The sequence below is a fragment of the Dama dama genome, chromosome 5 (assembly GCF_033118175.1).
Source record: "Dama dama isolate Ldn47 chromosome 5, ASM3311817v1, whole genome shotgun sequence".
In the NCBI taxonomy this organism is placed as follows: domain Eukaryota; kingdom Metazoa; phylum Chordata; class Mammalia; order Artiodactyla; family Cervidae; genus Dama; species Dama dama.
The window spans coordinates 131,972,415-131,990,541 of record NC_083685.1 but is presented as its reverse complement, the minus strand read 5'-3'; the positions used below and the strand labels follow the sequence as shown (position 1 = coordinate 131,990,541).

The following is an 18,127-nucleotide window of genomic DNA, read 5'->3' as shown; positions in this document are numbered from 1 at the left end:
TCATAAATGGAAATCCATGTAAACTGACTGACTGATTGGCTTATTTATTTAAAAACTGGCACCTACTATATGCCAGGTGTCATGCTTGGTGCTGTGGATACAGCCCTGAACAAGATACTCGTGGTCCTAGTCCTTGGGGAGGTTAAAGTCTTGGGGAGGAAATAGACAATGAATTAATTAATTAAACACAGGTATAGGTGTAATTCACATTGAGGTAAGTGGGATGAGCTTTCTGTGATGGAAAAATAACTGGAATGGTAGTGAGGGGATGAGACACTTAAGCTGAATTGAGAGTTGAGAAAGTGCTGTGTCATGGAGAGTGAGGTGAAGGGCGTTCCCGTCAGGCTGAGAGGATGAGAAGAGCACCCAGGTGCAAACCTTGACCTCCTGTAGGTCACACTTCAAGTCTCATAATGCATTACAGTTCATAGCAACAAATAAGTATGCGAAGAAGACAGTCATTATGAGTTACATAAGCTGGATAAAGTTACTGTTTTGCTACAATTCAATAGTCTTTTGAAATATATTATTTTCTTAGTCTTATTATGAGTTAACTGAAAATCAATAAGCTCTAACTTCAGAGCCATTTCCCTCTGGTATATATGTAGTCTTTTTAATTTCTAAGAAGTAAAAGAAGACAATTATAAATGTTCTAGACTTTTAAAATGAAAACATAAAATAAGATGATTTTCGTTTTAAGATTTTTGGCCTTGTTCATCTCTCTTGTTACCTTAATTGAATTTGCAGCTTTACATCTGATAATCATACACAAATATATGTAAAGTTTTAGCTTTGATATTTATAATCCTGTTCTGTATAAGGTTACAAATATCACTTAACTCTCATTTTGTTACCATACTTTTGGAATAAGTGACTTAAGTTTTGTTTATAATTTCTATGTAACCAGAGTAGTAGTATTTTTGGTTAGTGAACTGGTACTAATAAAAAAAAAGCCATTTAGAAAAAGCTAACAGACAGTGTTACTCTTATTTATAATTATACTTGATGTATTTAAAAATAGCAACAATTTGTTATTTAAAAATTGAACTGAGCTGATGTTTAACCTGCAAGTGCTAGTGGATTAGAATAAAGACATGAAACTAAAGACGGACTAATGAAAACAGAGAGACAATACATATTCTTGAGAGAAATTTCAATATCAAATCAGTATTTGATTGTAAGTTTATAAGAATTCTAGCAATGTGAAATGTCTGCTTTCCCTGAAGGTCTCAGTAAAGATTGACGATCAGAAGCTTGTTGATGTTGCCTTTCTGTCTTGGGCTCTGAGCATATGAAAAGGGTATTTTAAAAAATACAATACGTTGGAACCTAAAAGCCACAGTGGCCAATTTTCTTATTCTTACCAGCTCTTCTGATGAGGGTGGGCCGTTCACCAGTGCCCACCCCCCCACCCCCACCACCCCCTTGAAGCTGAGAACTACAGTGTCAGCACAGACGCACCCTGCCACTGCAGACTGTTGTAGATGCGGACTCAAAAACACACCATGTGTCTTTCCCTTTTAGCAGTTATAAATGCTTTAAGCTTTCTTTCATCACTAAAACATCTTCCCCCATTTTTTCTTGCATATTTGGTAAATTTATTTTGATAAATTTTTTTAGAAGAGATACTTTCAATTCATACTTGAAGTGAATTTTTAGCTCTTACATTTATAAATTCCGTGTAATTGGAATCATATTTTAAGGGCTAGTGTGGGACTATACCACTTAGATCTTGCTTATAGAATTTTAAAGGATTGTTTAATACATCTTTTTGGTGGGTATAGAGTCTTCATAATGTGAATAGTTACGTCCTGATTTATTTGCTAGTTTATACATAGTCTTAAACTTGGTCCTCGTTTTACAAAAAAAAAATTGAGTTGTCTTCAAACACTATTTAGTAAGTAGTTGGAGAATCTGAAAGTTTTTTCCTGGTTTAGTTCCACCCCAACCTCAAAAGGGTCCAATTTAATCAGTGACATGTAAATTATGGTGATACTGTTTCAGTTATATCCAATTAACATTTACAACATTCTTTCTATGGTACAAAACATTCCAAATTTTGTCTTGGGGTACTGTTTCCTCCTTGTTATTCAGTTCAGCGTTTACTGAGTGCTATGCTGTTCACGGGTCTGTGGGTTTTGGAAAGCTGAGAGAGCCATGGAAAACAGTCTGAAGGGCCAACCCAGGATGTGCATAGCTAATGTACCCACAGGGCTGCCTATGGTCAGTAAGTGCTGTAACAGAAGAACAGGCAGGGAGGGGGGAGACAGACACCCTGTGGGAAACCAGGGAGGCTAGAGTGTGAGAATTGCGGTTAAAGGATGGAGGCAGCTGAGGGCAGAACCAAAAGTGACTTGGTACAGTAAGGTGGCAGTTGGCTGGCTTTGGGGCAGATAAGGCAGGTAGAATGAGGCACTTACAGGGCAGTGGAGTGGGGTTGAGTACGAGATAGACACGAGAGGCATTCTAGACCTCGGTGGGCAAGATTCGGAAACTACTCAGCAGAACAGAAAAGGGAGGGTTCAAGATGTCTTTTAGGATTTCAGTCTGGCTCTTTTTGGGGAAGGTGAATCCATTAACTTGAGACAAGGAGCACTGAAGGAAGATGAGATTTGAAATTAAAGTTGATGAATTTTATTTTAGACATACTATGTTTGAAGTGCTTGGGTGGTCATCCACCCACCCACCCACCCATCCATCCATCCATCCACTCACCCACCCCACCCACCCATCCATCCATCCACCCACCCACCCATCCATCCATCTACCCTTCCATCCATCCACCTACCCACCCACCCACCCTTCCATCCAGCCAGCCAGCCAGCCAGCCATCCACCCACCCACCCACCCACCCACCCACCCATCTACCCACTCATCCATCCACCCACCCATCCATCCATCCATCCATCCATCCAGATTTACTAGGCATTCATTACATGCCAGATCCTCTGAGGCATAAGAATGCAGTCAGGCAGTCAGTTGTAGGCTGTTAACAGAGAATCTGTACGTGGCTGACAGGGACCCAGCAGGTAAAATACTACAGAGTCGTTAAGTGAAAATGCTCTAGCTGACACTCAGTTGAAATTGGGGATGTGAAGCTTACTTAGAGTAAAGTAAGAGCCAAAGGGGCGGATGGAGGATTTGTCTGTATTAGAGGAAGTCAGAGTGAGTGGGTCCTCAGCCACGGTCTCCACCGTGGGAGAAGGGCTCATCCCAGGTGGTGAGCGGTGGCGCTGCACTTGGTGGAGGTGGGGTGGGGAGGGGGTGATGCTGCCCCAGCTGGCCCTGCTCCCGGTGTTAGAAGAGGAGAGACAGACACTCAGCGGGGGAGGGCGCTGCTCCCTGGGGCTCAGGGCTGGGGGCCGAGACTGCTTTTGCCCACAGGTAATTTTTATGTAGGGAATTTTTGTCAGTTTCCTTAATGCGGGCCACACAATTACTTCTTTTCCATATTTAAACATGGAACCGTAGAGCAAAGAACAAAAAAGACCACTTGCAATCTTAATGTTTATTAGGTTTCTAAATACTCCATCTCAAGCTTTTTAAAAAATGTTGAAATTTTCCAAGTTTAATCAAATCAGCTAGTTATTTCTTATATAAAAATTTCTTTCATTTGAAAAATTGCAGACAGCAACTAGTAACGTCCTCTCTGGATATCATGTGGAAGACTTAGAGGAGGGTAAGTACTAAACTGTGCAACTTCTGTAGCTGTAATTACATTTGGGCATTGCTTTTTGTTGATTAATGGGAGGAAATTTCTGAGTTATAGTATAGGTTAGTGGAAGCATAGAAGATAATATAAAAAATTCATTTAAGAAGTAGTGTGGATGAAAGCAATTTTTTTCCCCTAGCCCCTATTCATAGAATAGTAGAGGAATGGAGTTGGGAGGTAATTGCAGAAGTCATCTGTTTCATCTCTTTTCCTCCATATATGTAGTTCTAAATTTAAACCTCATTCTTAGCAATCTATGGAGGGAGATCTTTTCTCCTTTCTCACGCTCTATCACATGCTGGTACAGTTATTACTTTTTGGAGATTGTCCTGCCAGTATTAAGGTCTGTGGGCTCCTCTCCTCTTCCCAGAGGAAGGTGAAAAGAGACCAGCACCCACTGAGTGTTTGCTCGGTGATGTCTCCCGTTTAGTGGCCTTCACAAAACAAGGACTGAGTTCTTAGAGCCCTTCTCCGTCTTTTTGATAAGTGATGAAACTGATGTTTGTTAAGGTTCAGTAATTTCCCAGTCACACATACAGTAAAGGGATGAATCATAGCTTTAAGGTCAGTCTGGCTCAGTGGATTTTGTCGGGAGGTATTGGCTGGGCACCGTGACTTGTGAGGAGGCAGGAAATGGCCTCAAGGTCCTGGAGGCTTGCTGCTGCTGAGCCTTGATGGCTCCAGCCTTTTTTCTTGGACACTTTGTTTCCCTTGGATTATGTAACCTTTTATCTGAATGCATCAAAATTCACTGTTTTCAGAAATAAACACATGTTATTTTTAGCTCCTATCTCAGAATTCACCTTTATGAACTTTGTTTTAATTGTTAAAAAAAGGATTACTTTATGCTATGACATGTGTCAGACACCCCCTAAGGAACATGGATGGTAATGTGGAACTTACTCCATATACAGGACTGGAATTTGTTTTACAAAATTTCCTCTTCCCAGGAGACCATAATTTTCTGATTCCGGAAGTAGTTCCTAATAGAGATGCAACTCATACCTAAGATGTGACAAGCATGCCAACACATCCCCCTTTAGGTGCCAGGGGAGAGACTGCACTTGGAGTATGTCCACCAGTTGCTGGGATAGAGTAAGGGTCGTTCACTTGTTTTAGCGGTTGTGTAAACTGCTTCTTCAGTGATTTCTAAGTTTCATGTGGCTAACTAATCCATTTGATTGGTGAATTACTTTTTTTGGTAGAGACAAGCATGTCATGTTCATTTTACATCATCTGAGATGATGTGTATGGAGGGTTAATAGTATTTCTTACACATTAAATATCAGCAAGCCTCAAATGATAAGACTATATCCTGATTACTCTCTAGGATCTTGTAATGGTTGGCATTTCCGCCCACCACCTAGGGGAATCACAAGCAGCGAGGAATATACTTTGTGTAAAAGGTAACGTGAATTTTTTTTTTAAACCAATGACATATCTTTATTCAAAGGATAGTTAATTTTCCTTCACTTTTTGAAAATAATTCAAATTAAAGAAGATAAAAGAAGTGAAGGAAGAAGTATAATGATTGAGTAAAATGGTTTATTTTCAGTTTGAAACAGAAGCCATAATGGTCATTATCATTAAATAATAAAAATCAAAACCATATTGATGATCCTTCTTTTAATTATAAAGAACAATGATCTAAATGGAAATTGTTAAGACTTTTGTCATACCAGTTGGAATAATATGACTTAATTACTGGTCTCTTGTTTATGTGAAATTTGCCTACCTAAATTATGATGATTTAAACTGAAGTTACCTTATATAAACTGAAATAGAGCATAAAATAGATAAAGAGATGTTGAATTATTTTGATAACTTTTCTAAGAAAAAAGAAAATCTATTACCTTCACATAATCTTATATAGAATTTATGAGTAGTTTATATTTGAAGGGCACAATTTAGTGATTATATGTTAAGGTAGAAAGAATGATTAAAGTCACATCAGAAGGTTCTTTTTATAAGAACTAGTAGCTAGTGGTTTTTTAGATACAAGTTCTAGTTACTCTAGATTGCTTTTGATAATGAAGGAAATTTGATATGTAGTTTTGATTGAATTGTCAAGAGGTCAGTTTTGATTTTATAGTAGAAATAAAGAAACTGAGAGGTAAATCTGAAGATTCTGGTGGCGGAGAGGTAGGATGCAATCTTATGCAAAGGACGTATAAGAAGTTTTGTAGTCCAGATAGACTATCAAGCCTTCCATTTTTAGGGAAATAATTTAAAGCAACAGGAAAACAAATATTTGGCTCATTAAGATATACTAAAGAGAAAAAAAAAGGATGATTTTAAATGTCTTCTATGAAGCATATGAGAACTTAATAGCGTAATTTAAGTTCAAATACTTCGTGTATCGTCAAAAAAAAAGCTTTAAACACACTTGTCTTTTCAAGTAGGATGAGCCACTTGATGGTTCATTTTGTATTTCTTATTGTCCATATTTTTCCAATTGAAAATCACCTAAAACATAGCATCCTTCTTAACCCATTTGCTATTTATAACTTGATTTTCATTTTTTTCCCTCTCAGAAGATCTTTCATTAATTTTTTAATGTTTCAATTGTTTAAAAACTGACTGGATCTCTTACTTTATAGAGTATTTAAAACTTAAGGTTACTGATCAGTCTTGAATTTTTATCTGTTTTGACTATCGCATTGTCAGTTGAATTTTCTGAGTCATAAATGCTGAGAAATCATTAACTATATATCCTTTAAAATGAACATTTGTGAATTTACCCATTGAAGAACTTAATCTATTGAAATAATTAAGATTCTTATATAAAACTTTTATTCCTAATTTATTTAAAACTTAAAGCAAATTAATATAGTCCAGTATTTTCAATGAAATATAGGTAATAGTAATGTAGAGAAGAGTGAAGACATTACATTTGAAGGTGAAAAGTAGAAGTCTTGAAATGTTAATTCAGTGACATATTATATTTTTTTTCAGAACAAAATTCCTAGGATGTGAAAAATTTTCCATAGGTCCTTTCAGTTTGGGAAGTAGGGCATACCTGTGCTTGACGAACTAATCCACTTGATGTCAGTGTTGCTTTAGAGAAACTGCTCTAGGAAGAATTGTCTAAGAGAGTTGTTTTATCACGAAGGAAACTACCTTTTCAATGCCCATTTCTGTGGGTGGGGATGGTTATGAATATGTTCTGCTTTGTCACCCCTTATTCCAGAGAAAGAGGTCAGTGCATGTGGGGGGAGAGGGGTTGCTGCTTTATTAACTGTTGTGAATGTTCTCTAACCTCATCTTCCTCCTCTGTGATAAACAAACCCTTTCAGGAGATGAAGTTTTGTTTTTGTTATTGAAGAGACGGAGGGCAAATGCTGGAAGTTTATCTTTTAAATGGTCCAACAAAGTATATGATAAAACAGTCTTTCCTATTCTACTTAGATTTTTAGAGCAAGGAATCTGTAGGTATGGTGCGCAGTGTACTTCAGCACATTCCCAGGAAGAACTAGCAGAATGGCAGAAAAGATATGCTTCACGGTTGATAAAATTGAAACAGCAAAATGAGAATAAACAGCTCTCAGGCAGTTACATGGAAACCTTGATAGAAAAGTGGATGAATTCATTATCTCCTGAGAAAGTGGTGAGGAAAATAAACTGCATTTTTTTGTTTGTTTGTTTGTTTTAAATAGTGACCTTGTTTGAATCTTGACTTTATTTTGTGCTGTGTTTTGGTTTATATCCCTATCCTCTGTGAAACACTTGATTCTTGATAAAGTGTTTTGGTAGCAAAAGTAGACCCATTTACTAAAATAAAGAGCAGAACTAAGCCATTTGTTTGGAGACTTGCAGGAACTACATTAACTTGTCTTCATTCAGGGGGTTTTTGCTGCCATTTTGTTGTTGTTGTTATTGTTAGTTTTCTTATGTCTCTTAGTTTAGCTTTATTATATTTTGTACTAATAAAAATAACTGAGAATTAGTGTATAAAGTACCTTACTTTGTAAGCAGTTCCATCAGCATCTTTACCGTTGACATTTATTTACCATGCCAAAGCGTCTGTGTTCTCAGGAATGAGAGCATAATGGGACCTGCTCTCTGTTTTCAGCTCAGTGAGTGTGTGGAAGGAGTGAAGGTAGAGCATGACCCCGGTCTGTCCGTCACCGTCAACACCAAAAAGTCCCACCAGACCTGGACCTTCGCTCTCACCTGTAAGGTATGAGTTTTGTGATAATTAAACAATGTGAATTTCTTTCCATTTTCTTAGAGTTTTATTGGACCTTTAAATCTGTATATTGAAAGAGCATTGAAAATTATGTAGGTTCTATATTATAATAAAGTGTATTTCTTGATATATTTTGATCATCAAGGGTATAGTTTTTTGTTTTTTAGATTTTTGAGATAATATCTGTGTAGATACCGAGATACTTGCTTATTTATTTATTTGGTGAAGCTATGTTTGACATATTTAACATGTTGTCTTCCAAACTTGAAACGTAGGATGCGGTTCATGGCTTATAGTTAACTATTTAAAAGTTGAATTGTTTAATCTGGCAGTTCTAAACTATTGAAACAACAACTTGTTTTTATTTTTGATTTCATGAAATCACAAATTCTGTGATAACAGATTTTTAATTTGAGGCATTTTCTGCAGTGCTTCCTATCTTGAATTATAATGTTTAAAGTTTAAGAATGAAGCAAAGTAAAAAATTTCTGTTAATATGTGCAGTGGAAAAGTTTTGTGTACTTTTTTATAATGTTTCCTCCACTGTACCATCTGCATCTTGGGATGAAAAATCCGGGAACATTTGGCTTCAGCCTTGAACCCAATCCAGTGCTTTCAGAAGTAACTGCTCTCCTGTGAAGACTTCCTACTTGAGGCCAAGGGATGGCAAATTGGAGGTGATGGTGGTACAGGGTAAAAGCGTTTGCCACAGTGAACGATGAATGTATCACAGAAAGAGCAGGGAGGCTAGAAGTGTAAATATATCGTTTTTGGAAATGGCAACCTTATTGAAATATAATTAACATCATAAATATATCATTTTAACAAATGATTTTTTTTAACCTTTCTGATTTTTTTTTCTTAAGTGGCTTATGAGTACAATTTGTATTTTTAATATAGTATCTTAGAAGCATGGGAAAGTAAGTCCCTTACGGAAATATTTTCATTGAAGAGCCCAATTACAACTGGATCTTTCACCCCCTTGTACTCAATGAATTATTTTAACTTCCTTGTAGCCTGCAAGAATGCTGTGTCGCGTAGCGTTGCTTTACGACGCTCATCGTCCTCACTTTAGTATCGTTGCAATATCTGCCGGAGATAGTACCACCCAGGTATCACAAGAAGTCCCAGAAAACTGTCAAGAATGGATAGGAGGGAAGATGGCCCCAAATGGATTAGATCATTACGTGTATAAAGTCGGGATAGCATTTAACACAGAAATATTTGGAACTTTTCGCCAAACCATAGTTTTCGACTTTGGATTGGAACCAGTACTCATGCAAAGAGTAATGATTGATGCAGCTTCTACAGAAGGTAATATTTAGACTTTTTCCCCCTGATACGATGTATTAAAAGGCACTATAACAGCAACATTAAAAGATATGTATTGGCCTCTAAATATTCCATGGTTAGGGAGGGAACAGTAAGGAAAAACATCCCAAGTTTTTTGACTCATTTACTGTATGATGGAATTAGAATGTTTGCATTATACCCTGGTCACTTTATACAGTCATCAGGCAGAGCTCGCTTTGAGGTTCCCCAGACTGGTATGAGTAGGTGATCAGGTCTCTTTTTGGTCTGCCAACTTCATTGGTTGATTTTATTCAGCACAGTAAAACCTTTCAGTATTAATTTGGGTAGAATATAATTTTAATGGTAATTGTGAATACACCTACAGTGTCTGTTTCCATGTTCTACTGACGGTCAAGTTAACTTTGTTCTTATTAGTACATCACCTCTGAATGAAAAGTCCTAAATACTAGCTTTCATAAGTTGATTTCACTAGTATAAAGGAGACCAAGGTGCCTTTACTAGGATCTGCTTCGTGGTCTTGGGAAGAGGTCCTGGTTTCAACATGTAGGCACCTGTGGAGATGATGAATTACTGTGTGAATTATCTATTACTGCCTCAACTTAAATTTTATGCCAAGATCCAGCTGGTTAAGGGAGGGGCATGTTAGCCTGCATTTCTTTGACTCTTGGTTGGATTTGGTGGTGGTTTACTGACTCTTGGTGGTGTCTGACTCTTTGAGATCCTGTGGACTGTAGCGCCCCCAGGCACCTCTGTTCGGGGGATTTCCCAGGCATGAATACTGGAGTGGGTTGCCATTGCCTTCTCCAGGGGATCTTCCTGACCCAGGGGTTGAACTTACATCTTCTGCATTGCAGGTGGACTCTTTACTGCTGAGCCACCAGGGAAGCCCCATATGAATTAAAAAAAAATTTTGGGGGGCGGTTCAAGATGTGCTTCTCACAAATTTGTGGCAAAGGACATTTACAGAAAAAGAAAGTTAGTGACTTTTCCCCTTGCTTAGAACACAAACTGTTTTAATAAACTTTATACCTCAACTTTGAGTAATGGAAGATTTTTGCTTGACAAAACTGATTTGGAATTCTGCTTTGAATATCTGAAAGCTATATGTTGGAAATTAATTCATGTATTTAAATTTGAAAACTTGATGTTATTCATTACTTTTGGTCTAGCAATATATGTTAACTTAGCACTAAAAGTTAGTATGTCTGAAAAATTATTTCCAGCTGTCAAAGTTGTTGGTAAATTAAGGACATATATACACACACAATTATACATATATAAATATATATAATATTTATTATTACAGGATCAGAAAATTAATAGAAAAATAGATTTTAAAATCGTTTGTTAATAAATACTAAGTATAACTGAGTAGAAGCACATAAACAGTGTGAGGTACTCCTTTGTTGTTACTCCACTGTTTAAACTTTTTATTAGCCTCATTAAGAGAACAGACAGCATGGATAAGCTAAGAGATGTTCATCTCACCTCTGTATAGCTGTCTTAGTGAAAGGAACGATGTTGAAAAGGATAACTGAAATCCTAGTGTGGGTTTCCTTTCGAATTTTGTTTTATTAAAGCCACAGACCCAGATGTTTTCTAAGGAAGAGTGTTGTGTCCAGTTTTGGAATTAGGAATCATTTCATCTCATTCTATTTAAGAACTAGATAAATATACCTGTTTTTAATAAATTCCACATTTAACATGCATTTGTGGCATACCTCTTCACCCCTTGTGCTAAGTGCAAAGAACACTGGATTTTTTCCTCCTTGCTTCTTATCTTACCCACTGTCCAGGTTTTCTTAAGGATAATTTTCAAGTCTGCTGTACTACATACTTCAGGAGAAAATGGACCAACCCTTTGGATACTTTATTAGAATAGTAATTATACGGCTGAAACGAGAGCATTTGCTGTTCATAGTAATCAGAGGGGTGAGGGAAGTTGGGCAGCAAATCTTGTGTCCCACGGGTTGACTCCAGCCTTGAATTCTATTTTTGATAGTAGCAGTTCTTCTCGTATGTTATCTTCAGGAAATTAGGCATGTTCTAACTATCTTTAAGTTTTTCTTATGAATTTCTCTTAAAATACTTGTGTAGCTTCTACCCATCATATCTCAGGGTAACAAATTCCATACGTTTATAATTTGTCAGGGTTTCAGATTTTTTATTATAGAAGTTAGTTAATAAAGCAGCGTTAAACCCTTCCTAAGTGATTTTATGAATATTGATTCTAACCTGTTCACGTTTCATCTTCCCAGAATTTTTTTTTTTTAGCCCAATCTAGATTGAAGAAAAGTACTTAATTACCAAGAATGAACTGGCTCAGACCACCCTGAGTGGTGCACACGTCTGGGTTAGATGTTGGCAGGTGTGCATGAGTGTGCACGTGGGCGGAGATGAGCCCCGAGAGTGGGGCTGTGTCCAGTGTCCCGGGGGGAGCCTCAGCTTCCTCCTCTGTTTGAAGAGGAGCTCTTAGGACCTAATGGCCTTTAAAGGTCGTTGAATGGGAATTAAACAAGTTTAATTTAAAGAAGCTTTTTACTGCTGAGAGGACGGGAGGCAGAATTTTGTTTCAAGACCAGCATGACTAGGGAAACAGAAGTGGTTCTTGCGGGAGATTCCTCAGTAGTCGCTGGCCCGGCTCATATTGGACACCTGAGTTAATGGCCAAGATCTGTAGTTTGTAGACTTTCTGATGCCGGCACGCAAGGATTTTCTCAAGATTGTTCTTTCTGCTCCCCTAGCTCTCCTCTCCTCTGTTATTGTATTTGCAGTTAGTAAAAAGAGGGAATAAAAGTTAACATTGTTTTGGATCTGTTTTGAAATTCTTGTGCTTCCTGCTGAAGACACTCATTTTAAAAATTTCTTAAAATCATGGCACTAAATAGATGAAATGAGAAAAACAAATACTATTTCTCAAGGCACTTTTACCAAAAAGCCTGAATACTTTTAGCCCAGGGTGGAATGATTTTCTGTATAATTTGCCTTATATATTAAATAGGTAATACAAAAAGTTCTTTTTAGAGGAAAGTTGTACCATTTTAGTTTTGTTTTTATCCCAGTTACTTAAATGTCAAGAATAACTAGTGACTTTTTAAAGAATGGGAATATAATATTGATGTAGGCATAGTCTGAATCCATTCCTTATTTAAAATAAATGTATGAAGTATCATTTCCCTATGCCCAAAGAATACACATCCTTTTATTATATATTAAATTGTTCTGTACTATGCAGAGTTTAGTTTTTTATTTTAAAGGGCTGGTTATTTGGGTTGTCACTGTACCATTTGTATTTCTTCTTTTGACTTTTGAATTAAGGAAGAAAAGTAAGTACATTCTTGCTATTTTGTTAATAGTATCTGATCTTTAGTGACGGTATAGTTTTGTTTTAGGAATGTTGGCGTTTGTATAATTTAAATATCTTTTATAGCTATGCTCTAATGAATGAGTAGGAAAGGTCCAATATTAGAGTGATTTAGGACAAAAATGCAGTTAGTTTACTTTATGAAACTTCTGCTTTTGAGGCTGTTGCAAAAACCAACCATCATTGTCTCTTCCAGAGTATTTTTAAAATGCAAAATTTCGATGAGAAAACCATCTTTGTATCTTGATGGTTATACTACTGTTTATATAGCTGTTTGATGAATAATAAAACTTGGTTCCTTTGCAAGGAACAAAGACTAGAAATCAGGACTCTTCCATGTTAATATTTAAAGATAATTAGGATGAACTATTTTCTAATATTGAGAAATTTCTCTTGGAGGATGACTATACTTATATGTTTATAATTTATACATAGCATTTTAATATAGTAAAAGCTGTCACTAAGCAAGACAAGACAATTATACAATCTGCTCTAATTTCATAGATAGCACAGTTTAACTTTGTACTTTGTAGACTAATCACTGTTTAAACTTGTTATTATTTCTTCCTGAAATTTTAATAAGTTATAAGACCATCTTTCCAATTATATTAAATAAAAACTGGGTCTTAGCCTAGTGAGTTGGTCAGGTTTCACATCAAAGGTGTCTGTGTTCCATCCAGCAGAAGGCTGAAGCGCACTGCGCACAGTGAGCCTGTTATGCTCAGAGTTTTCGTCGCGACACGTTTTGCCCTGTGCCGCATTTTCCCTAGAGCTGGCAAGCTCAAACAGCCATTCATTTTGACATTGTGCCCTACTCACCATGCAATTTAACTGAGGCTAAACTGGATTTATCTGAAATGGCATTTGAATAGTACATTGTACCATGTTTTAATGTGCAGTTTAATGTGGGAAAAAAACACAAAAGGTTTTTGTTTGTTGTAGTTTGATTTTCAGAGGGTTTCACTATGCTTTACCACACAAGATTTAACCTCTCACAGTTTTCTAATCTTTTTCTATAATGGGGCAGGTATTGCTGGTAGGAGGAGAAAAGTGATTATCACCTAATAAAAATTTGTCTTATGAAAGATTTACCATACTTTCTGCAGATCAGATTTCTCTTGACTGAAGAGTTAAATTCTAAATTCTCTTCTGTATTTTTAAAATGTTAATAACTATTTCTGGTGTGTCCCAGCCTGAGGTAGAAAAGAATATTTTTTACATGTATTCCTATTTATGTTATTTTGTTAATCTAGACCAAAAAAAAAAAAAAAAAAAAAGATTTATGATGTGGGAAAAATACTCTGTCAAATGGGGTTTTGTACTATTTCATTTTTAAGAACTTTAGCTCTAGCATACAAAATTCTCATACCAAAATGCATAATGTATTACTTGAGAATTTTAATGTTGTGTTCCTTTATAAATGTGTTTTTTGTTTCCATTTAGATCTTGAGTACCTGATGCATGCAAAACAACAGCTAGTAACTACAGCTAAACGTTGGGATTCTTCTTCTAAGACTATTATAGATTTTGAACCTAATGAAACTACTGATTTGGAGAAGAGCCTTCTTATCAGATACCAAATTCCTCTCTCTGCTGACCAGCTGTTTACCCAGTCCGTTTTAGACAAATCATTGACCAAGACCAACTATCAGTCACGGTTGCATGACCTTCTTTATATTGAGGAGATAGCCCAGTATAAGGAAGTCAGCAAGTAAGTTACTTTAGAAACACTTCTTTCTTTCTTTTTAAAAATCTACCCTTTGGATGGTATTGTTCATATTTAAACTAAGGAGGGGGTGCCTTAGTGAAGTCAGGTAGTGAAGTGGTTGTTACTCAGTAGCTGTTTTTCAGCACTGGTGCCTGAGCTTCTCCAGGCAAGAACTGTGCTCACCTTGGCGTCTCTCATCTTTAGTACCTCCGTCAGCCCCACGTGACTCTGCCATGTTCTGGGAGTATGAGCACACGCATGGTCCTTGCTCTTCAGGAGGTTTCTCTCAGTGGCAGAGCAAGCACTCAATGATTTTTTTTTTTTTTTTTTTTGAAAAAATGTACAAAAAAGTGGCAGAGACCACATATTTTGAAAAGTAATCATGAGAGTCGTATTGAGGGAATTCATACTGGTTTCTTACATTTTAATTATAAGGATTGGACTGTATAGGAACACCTCAGAGATGGTGTAGGTTCAGTTCCAGGCCTCGGCAGTAAAGTGAATATTGCAGTAACGCAGGTCACATGAATTTGTTGGTTTCCCGGTGCACATATGAGTTAGGGTTACACTATGCTGTAGGCTATTAAGTGAAATAGCATTATGTCTAAAACAATGTACATATCATAAATAAAAATACTTTATTGCTAAAAATTGCTGACCATCATCTGGCAGATCGTCATCTTTTTGCTGCTGGAGGGTCTTGTGTCAAGTGTTGATGGCTGCTGACTGATCAGGGTGGTGGTTGCTGAAGGTTGGGGTGGCTGTGGCAATTTCTTAAAAGGCAGCAATGAAGTTTGGTGCATCAATTGACTCTTCCTTTCATGAACAATTTTTCTGGAGCATGCGGTGCTTTGTGAGAGCATTTTATCCACAGTTAGAACTTCTTTCAAAATTAGAGTCAGTCCTCTCAAACCCGGCCACTGCTTTATCAACTAGGTTTATGTCATATTCTAAATCCTCTGTTGTCATTTCAGCAGTCTTCACAGCCTCTTCACCAGGTGTAGATTCCATCTTAAACCACTTTCTTTGCTCATCCATAAAAAGCAACTCCCAGCTGTTAAAGTTTTATCACAGTTTGCAGCAGTTCAGTCATGTCTTCAGGCTCCACTTCTACTTTCCTTGCTGTTACTACCACATCTGCAGCTCCTTCCTCCACTGAAGTCTTGAACCCCTCCAAGTCATCATTCCAACAAGACTGTGATTGATGTTGATATTTTGACCTCTTCCCATGATTCATGCATGTTCTTAATGGCATCCAGGATTGTGAATCCTTGACAGAAGGTTTCCAGTTTACTTTGCTGAGGTCTGTCAGAGGAATCACTGTCTATGGCAGCCTTATTATTTCTTAAATAATAAGACTTGGAAGTCTAAATTACTCCTTGATCCATGAGCTTTAGAATGGATCTGTGTTAGCAGAATGGATCAGCATTAGTCATGTTGTTCATCTCCATCAGACCTCTTGGGTGACCAGGTGCATTGTCAGTGAGCAGTAGTAATTTAAAAGGAATCCTGTTTGCTGAGCAGATGTCAACAGTGGGCTTACAATATTTAGTAAACTATATTGTAAACAGATGTGCCATCATTCAGGCTTTGTCGCCCCATTTATAGAGCATAGATGGAGTAGATTTAGCATAATTCTTAAGGGCCTTAGGGTTTTTGGAATGATAAGTGAACATTGGCTTCAACTTAAAGCCATCAAGTGTGTTAGCCCGTAATGAGCTTCAGCCTGTTCTTTGAAGCCAGGCATTAACTTCTCTCTGACTGTAAAGTCCCAGGTAGAGTCTTCTTCCGATAGAAGGCTGTTTCATGTACACTGAGAGTCTGCTGGTTAGTGCAGCCACCTTCATTAATTATCTGAGCTCCATCTTCTGGGTGACTTGTTAACAGCCTTTATATCAGAGTTTGCTGCTTCACCTTGCACTTTTACGTTATGGAGATGGTTTCTTTCTTAACCTCATGAACCAAACTCTGCTAGCTTCCAGTTTTTCTTCTGTGGCTTTCTCCCTCTCTCAATTCAGTTCAGTTCAGTTGTTCAGTCATGCCCAACTCTTTGTGACCCCGCGGACTGCAGCATGCCAGGCCTCCTTGTCCATCACCAACTCCTGGAGTTTACTCAAACTCATGTCCGTTGAGTCAGTGATGCCATCCAACCATCTCATCCTCTCGTCCCCTTCTCCTCCTGCCTTCAGTCTTTCCCAGCATCAGGGTCTTTTCCAGTGGGTCAGTTCTTTGCATCAGGTGGCCAGAGTGTTGGAGTTTCAGCTTCAGCATCAGTCCTTCCAATGAATATTCAGGACTGATTTCCTTTAGGATGGACTGGTTGGATCTCCTTGCTGCCCATGGGACTCCCTCCCTCAGCCTGTGTAGAATTGTCAGGGCTTATTGTGGATGAGGCTTTGGTTGAAGGGAGTGTTGTGGCTGGTATCACGTATCCAAACAACTAGCATTTTCTCCATATCAGCAGTAAAGCTGTTTTTCATTCTTACCATTTGTGTGTTCACTGAAATACAACTTCTAATTTCCTTCAAGAACTTTTCCTCCACTTTCACAACTTTGGCTAACTGGTGCAAAAGGCCTAACTTTTGGCCTCTCTTAGCTTCAACAGGCTTTCTTCATTAAGCTTATGAATCATTTCTAGCTTTTGGTTTAAAGTGAGAGGCGTGACTCTTCCTTTCACTTGAGGCTGATTATAGGGTTATTAATTGGCCTGATTTCATTATTGTTGTGTGTCAGGGAATAGGGAGCCTGAGGAGAGCAAGAGAGATGGGGGAATGGCCAGGTGTGGAGCGGTCAGAACACACGCATTTGTCGACTGCTGTCTTGAATGGTTGCATTTCGTGGCATCCCAAAACAGTTAAAGTGGTAACATCAAAGATCACCACCACACATGTAATTATAGTGGAAAAGCTTGAAATACTGTGACAGCTACCAAAATGTTACACAGAGATGTGTAATAAACAGTTGTTGGAAAAAAAATGGTGCCTATAGCCTTGCTTGACTTAGGGTTGCCATAGACATTCAATTTGTTTAAAAAAAAAAACAGAACAAACAACTAAACAAAAGCAGTATCTGCAAAGGACCATAAAGTACAATAAGACAAGCTATTCCTGTGCTTTTACATGATCGCCTTAGAATTCGCTTTTTGAAAATAGATTGAATGAAACCTCTCAAGATTAGACAAAATGTATTTTGACTTGAGGCTGAATTTGATAGGTACATATATATATATATATATTTTTTATTTTTTTAAGAGATGATTTTTTTCAAAGCAGTCCAGATATTTAAGATTTCTTTTTATGTTAAGTTTTAGTGTGAGACATTTGGAGTTGATAAGAATAATGCTGCCTTTCATTTAAGTTTTAAAATATGCTTCTGAGTTCTTTCCAGATTTTTTTTTTTCAACTTCTCTTGTCCTCAGCTACATACTGCTCTGCATTCAATAATGATTCCACCTTGAAGTGAAACAGTTTCATTGTAAGATAAACATTTTCAAAAGCAGTTGGCTTTGGCTGAAGCTGCTGTGTGTATGCGCATCAGAGTGTGTCGTGGCCTGCTGGATCGGGGCGTCGGGAACGTGACAGCTGGCAGAGCAGGCCTGCTGTGTGGTTGCTCGTCTGGGCGTTGTGTTGCAGTGGCTCAGGCCTCTACTGTTGGCCTCAGGAGACCCAGGTGTTTTTGGCTTATGACCTTGGTTGACTTTTGTTGTCATTTATTTAGTCAGAAATGGCACAAAAGGAAATTCACTCTATAGCTTTGAAGTTTTTTTTAAAGTTACACTCAAGAGGTCTTCCCTGGTGGTTCAGACGGTAAAGAATCCGCCTGAAATGCGGGAGACCTGTA

General features: G+C 37.6%; 1 protein-coding gene across 14 annotated transcripts in view; it reads left to right on the top strand.

Moving 5' to 3' along the window:
* Positions 1–18,127, top strand: part of HELZ (helicase with zinc finger) — a 142,027-nt gene that overhangs the window by 43,369 nt on the left and 80,531 nt on the right. For all 14 annotated transcript variants that reach the window (XM_061145052.1, XM_061145056.1, XM_061145043.1 and 11 more), the window contains 6 exons: positions 3,628–3,679; positions 5,043–5,118; positions 7,121–7,319; positions 7,785–7,892; positions 8,918–9,215; positions 14,023–14,290. In XM_061145052.1, the coding sequence (XP_061001035.1) occupies positions 3,628–3,679; positions 5,043–5,118; positions 7,121–7,319; positions 7,785–7,892; positions 8,918–9,215; positions 14,023–14,290 (1,001 nt within the window). The remainder of the gene's footprint in view (positions 1–3,627; positions 3,680–5,042; positions 5,119–7,120; positions 7,320–7,784; positions 7,893–8,917; positions 9,216–14,022; positions 14,291–18,127) is intronic.